The 5770-nt window shown below is 63.5% G+C and overlaps 1 protein-coding gene across 1 annotated transcript in view; it reads right to left on the reverse strand.

The window, feature by feature from the left end:
- Positions 1 to 2: 2 nt before the first annotated feature.
- NEMP2 (nuclear envelope integral membrane protein 2) overlaps positions 3 to 5770 on the reverse strand; it is a gene marked incomplete at its 3' end in the record, with an annotated part of 16595 nt that continues 10827 nt past the window's right edge. Inside the window, exons 8-10 of the mRNA XM_014544765.1 lie at positions 5702 to 5763; positions 836 to 1012; positions 3 to 132 (exon numbers count right to left, since the gene is read on the reverse strand). Of these exons, the coding sequence (XP_014400251.1) occupies positions 3 to 132; positions 836 to 1012; positions 5702 to 5763 (369 nt within the window). The remainder of the gene's footprint in view (positions 133 to 835; positions 1013 to 5701; positions 5764 to 5770) is intronic.

The following is a 5770-nucleotide window of genomic DNA, read 5'->3' on the forward strand; positions in this document are numbered from 1 at the left end:
CACTCAGGCCGCTGCCCCTGCCCCAGGTTAAAGAGCTGCTCCTCCAGGAAGGCGCCCCCCAGGCTGTACTCTTCGTGAAGACGCACTTCTTCGGGCGACAAGTGGCTTCCTCCAAGGACAAAGTCTGCAAACCTATTAAGTATTTTGTGTTTGTTTTAAAGAAAGTTCATGTGACCACGGAAAGGTTTGCTGGGAAGAAATCAGCTCCCTTGCTCCGTGTCCTCTTTAGAGAAGTACATGCGGCGGCAATGAGAGTGGTGTCTACACGGGAGGTGGAAGCCGACGGACCTTCCGGGAGGGCGGCGGAGGGGGGGGGGGGGGGCAGACGCCAGCCCAGCGCTACCGAGACCCGCTCTGCTCCCTAACGCTCTCTTCTCTCCTGAGTCTGGATTTGTTCCTTATTTTACCGTCGACACTTCCCCTCCAACCTTTCCCTGAGGGCAGGGGGTCTGACTGAAGCCTGCAGGAGGGGAGCAGAGGGGAGGATGGCGGCAGAGAGGCCTTGGGGTGAACTCCAGCATCACTGCCCAGACCAGCAGAAGCAGGGCCGCAGCCCGTCCCACCCTCCGGCTCCTCTGGGCGTCACCTCCCGCTTTCCCATATGAGCCCCTTCCTTGTAGGAGCCCCTTCCCGTATGAGCCCCTTCCTTGTAGGAGCCCCTTCCCGGTAGGAGCCGAGCTGTTGCTCTGACACTCACAGTTCTGCCTGGGCCAGGGCCAGAGCACCAGGGGAGCGGCTCTGGCAGCCTCGCTTGCCTTCTAACGCGGGGTCTGCACCAGCCATCACAGACCCTCGCAGCGACTCGAACCCGGGCCCGGGGCTGAGCGGGGCTTACTTTTTCGGCGCCTGGAGCCTGGACATGACCAGCCAGGACGGGAAGTCGGGCCGGCGGCAGGCCTGGCGCAGCTCCTCCAGGGCCCGGGTGGTCTCGGCGGCAGCTTGCTCCCGGTACTCCTCCTCAGTCAGGTACTTGAACGCCAGCCTTCGGGACGTCAGCCACTTCTTCACGTTCCTAAGACACGGCATTTGGCTGCTAGGTTCCTGGCCGTATCGGGTTATTCAGCTCAACTCCCAAGACTTTGAAAATACGTTTCTTGGACAGCAGTGGTCATAGTTCCTCACTTCCTGTGTATCACGCTATACATGCTAAGCCGGGACCACGCTATCATGCTGCTCTGGTGAACGCGGTACTTGGAACACGCAGCGCGGGCCTGCTGGCACACGCCCCTCCTCGGGTCCATCCTAATGGACCTCAGGCCCTAATACGGCTTCTGAGGGTCAGTCCAGTAGAGATGTCAGTGCGTCTTCGTTCCCGGTGATTGAACCGCCCAGGGGACGGCGCAGGCCTGGCTTCCTGGTGTGGGACGGGCTGCTTTTCTCGGCACTGAGAGGCGGGCCTCGGGGACTCGCCGCTCACTGCTCACCGTCCAGACCGAAAGCAGGAGGCTCTGCGGCACGGCCTGGCCTCCGCTGCGGAGTGGCCGCCCCTGGAGGGAGCGACGTGCCCAGGGCGTGTGTGCGTGTGTGTGTGTGTGTGTGTGTGTGTGTGTGTGTGTGTGAGTTACACCAGCTCTCGCTCTGCCGCGTGCTCAGGACGGAAGTGCTTTCCTACCAGGGAGTCCCAAAGGGAAGCCTCTCATACAAATGCTAATGACAATGAACAAGGTCTTAACCAAATCATTTATAAATGAGCACTAAGATGTTTCCGGGCCGTTCACATGTTAATTTAAGGGAGACTCCCCCATGGGAGTGAGCATGGAATCACCAGCGGGGGTCCCGAGTGCATTTTTCTGGGGGATCGGGGCCTGAAAGGCTTTTCCCTGTAAAGATCCTGGGGGCTGATGTGTTAGCCCAGGGACCGCTGACGTGGTTTCCAAACCGTCTCCTCTGAGCACCCGCCCGGCCTCTGTGGGGGATGCCGGCACAGCCCGGATCCGAGTCCGCCCACCGTGGGGACCGGGCAATTCCTCCCCCCGTGCCGAGCCCGACCTGCTCACGTGAGAACCCGAAGGCAGCTAGCACCTACCTCACCAGGTCACCGCACAGGTTACAGGAGACACTCGCATCCAGAGCTCAGCGCAGCGAGCGCCCATAGTAAGTGTTCAGTAAGTACAGAAACAAAAAGACAGCTGCCGTACGTTATAAAAACAAACTCCCACAGTTCTTGGAGAGCCGGAAAGCACGGTAGACACCAGGGTGCTGTTTCTCTGTCCCGTTCCTTAGCCTATAAATACACTCCTGTCTTCCCCTCGTCCTTCACGCCATCGCCCACCAGCCGCGTGGCGGGAGGCGGTCGTGTGCACGTTGACGGCGCTCACGGTAACAACATGCGGCAAGGCTGACAGGCCACTGTGCAGGCGGCAGCCCCTCTGCTCCTGGCCGGGCGGCTGGTGGAAGGGGAGGAGGAGGAGGGTCCGCCTGGCCCTCAGGATGCCGGCCTGGCCATGAGCAGGGCCTGGAGGAGGGTAGTGGTCAGCCTCCTCCCACCGAGGGCCTCCGGGACCCCGGCAGAGCCATCAGCCAGCCTCAGCCCCTCCCCGCTGCCCTGCCCGCTCAGCCTCACCCACACCCTCTGCACAGGGCTCTGTCCTGACCCGGGTCCCTCTGAGCCCGTGACATCACCCCACACGCAGTCACAGGTCCACAAACCACCAGCTCCCAGTCTCCTTCCCCACAGCCCCGCTCGCCTCATGAATATTCATTAGCTCCCCTTCCAGGCCTCACGCCAGGTGCTCCTCACCTCCAGCCTGGACCACTGCGACATCTGAGGACTGGGCTCCTGCCCCTGCCCCTCCCCCGGACCCACCCCTTGCCAGACACGATGGGCCACATCCGCTGCCTGTGGGTGTCCTTGGTCTCGGCTTTGGTTTTTGCTTGTTGAATATTTTAATTTTCAGATCAGTTGGCAACATTTAAAAATCACAAGAATCACATTCTCATCCGCATTCCTAGCTTTTTTAGAAAAGCAGGAGAGCTGGCAAAGCGGGGCCCGTGCTCCCACAGGGCAGCACGCAGCTTGGGCTGAGGGGTCACTGCGCCCTGGTGAGCTGCAGTGCAACCCAGGTGACATTCCCACATCCTCCCGGCCCCCACGGCCTCGGCCCCGCTCTGCACCCACGCACTACCTGCAGGCCCGAGCACCGGGTACAGAGCTCCTTCGGCATCGCCAGGGAGCACCCCCTCAGCTGCACTGGCTTCCGCCCCGCCCTGTGCACGATCAGCCTGACTCACTGCATGGCCTACGCTGCCTCACGCTGTCCATGCCGCCCCTCTCACGCTGTCCATGCCGCCCCTCTCCCGCTGTCCATGCCCGCTCCTCTCACGCTGTCCATGCCGCCACTCTCACGCTGTCCATGCCGCCCCTCTCCCGCTGTCCATGCCCGCTCCTCTCACGCTGTCCATGCCGCCACTCTCACGCTGTCCATGCCGCCCCTCTCCCGCTGTCCATGCCCGCTCCTCTCACGCTGTCCATGCCGCCACTCTCACGCTGTCCATGCCGCCCCTCTCCCGCTGTCCATGCCCGCTCCTCTCACGCTGTCCATGCCGCCACTCTCACGCTGTCCATGCCGCCCCTCTCCCGCTGTCCATGCCCGCTCCTCTCACGCTGTCCATGCCGCCACTCTCACGCTGTCCATGCCGCCCCTCTCCCGCTGTCCATGCCCGCTCCTCTCACGCTGTCCATGCCGCCACTCTCACGCTGTCCATGCCGCCCCTCTCCCGCTGTCCATGCCCGCTCCTCTCACGCTGTCCATGCCGCCACTCTCACGCTGTCCATGCCGCCCCTCTCCCGCTGTCCATGCCCGCTCCTCTCACGCTGTCCATGCCGCCACTCTCACGCTGTCCATGCCGCCCCTCTCCCGCTGTCCATGCCCGCTCCTCTCACGCTGTCCATGCCGCCACTCTCACGCTGTCCATGCCGCCCCTCTCCCGCTGTCCATGCCCGCTCCTCTCACGCTGTCCATGCCGCCACTCTCACGCTGTCCATGCCGCCCCTCTCCCGCTGTCCATGCCCGCTCCTCTCACGCTGTCCATGCCGCCACTCTCACGCTGTCCATGCCGCCCCTCTCCCGCTGTCCATGCCCGCTCCTCTCACGCTGTCCATGCCGCCACTCTCACGCTGTCCATGCCGCCCCTCTCCCGCTGTCCATGCCCGCTCCTCTCACGCTGTCCATGCCGCCACTCTCACGCTGTCCATGCCGCCCCTCTCCCGCTGTCCATGCCCGCTCCTCTCACGCTGTCCATGCCGCCACTCTCACGCTGTCCATGCCGCCCCTCTCCCGCTGTCCATGCCCGCTCCTCTCACGCTGTCCATGCCGCCACTCTCACGCTGTCCATGCCGCCCCTCTCCCGCTGTCCATGCCCGCTCCTCTCACGCTGTCCATGCCGCCACTCTCACGCTGTCCATGCCGCCCCTCTCCCGCTGTCCATGCCCGCTCCTCTCACGCTGTCCATGCCGCCACTCTCACGCTGTCCATGCCGCCCCTCTCCCGCTGTCCATGCCCGCTCCTCTCACGCTGTCCATGCCGCCACTCTCACGCTGTCCATGCCGCCCCTCTCCCGCTGTCCATGCCCGCTCCTCTCACGCTGTCCATGCCGCCACTCTCACGCTGTCCATGCCGCCCCTCTCCCGCTGTCCATGCCCGCTCCTCTCACGCTGTCCATGCCGCCACTCTCACGCTGTCCATGCCGCCCCTCTCCCGCTGTCCATGCCCGCTCCTCTCACGCTGTCCATGCCGCCACTCTCACGCTGTCCATGCCGCCCCTCTCCCGCTGTCCATGCCCGCTCCTCTCACGCTGTCCATGCCGCCACTCTCACGCTGTCCATGCCGCCCCTCTCACGCGGCCCATGCCCCCCTCTCACGCTGTCCATGCCGCCCCTCTCACGCTGTCCACGCCGCCCCTCTCACGCTGTCCATGCCGCCCCTCTCATGCCTGCCTCACGACGATGCCCATCAGGGCTTTCTCTCCGTGGGAGAGCCTCCCTACACTCAGTCACCTGGCTTCTGACTCACTACGACTTGGCCCAGTGCAGGCTCCTCCAGAAGTGCCCCTGAGCTCTCGATGCCCGGTGCTGGGCAGGCCTACGTTCGCACCTCGTGCATGACAGCGTGCGTGACAGCGTACGCCTCGGGGTCAGCAAGCACAGTGCAGGGACAGGAGCCCCTCACCTGTGCACGACACGCAGGCAGGCGCTCAGCCCGACGCGGCGACCGACCGGGCGGCCTCACAGAGCGTCCCCTCCGCAGACACCCATCCTCTGAGCTTCCACGAGGCCAAAGCCTCGCCTTGAACCCAAGAAAAGAAAGCCCTGAATGTCATCACATCTTCCACCCCTGACCATTCATTTCTGAGCCCTAACTCTTATCTCATCAGCACCGCGAATACCTCCGCAGCCGTGTTTGGCTCCAGTGGAAGGAAGTACAGAATGAAGTAGAAACTCTAGGCAGCCCCGAGCCCAGGGCGCTCTGTCACGAGTCAGGGAGCCGGGGAGCTGCCATCACCCGCGTGGGTGTGAGCCTCAGCACAGCAACGAGATGCACCCTCCGGCTCGCTGCCTCCCCTCCCCTCAGAGGGAACGCTCCAGGTGAAATGCGGTCCATTATGCGATCAAACACGGTATGTCCAAATATCCCCCAAACCATCAACAGACCAGAGCTCGTGTCAAATTACAAGGAAAAAAGAAGAGGCATCCGGCACGTACCTGAGGGCTCTCACCGGGTAGTGCAGACCCCGGGGCAGCAGCATGAGGCCGACGGCGGTCCACGCGACC

Source organism: Myotis brandtii, unplaced genomic scaffold (assembly GCF_000412655.1).
Source record: "Myotis brandtii unplaced genomic scaffold, ASM41265v1 scaffold381, whole genome shotgun sequence".
NCBI lineage: Eukaryota > Metazoa > Chordata > Mammalia > Chiroptera > Vespertilionidae > Myotis > Myotis brandtii.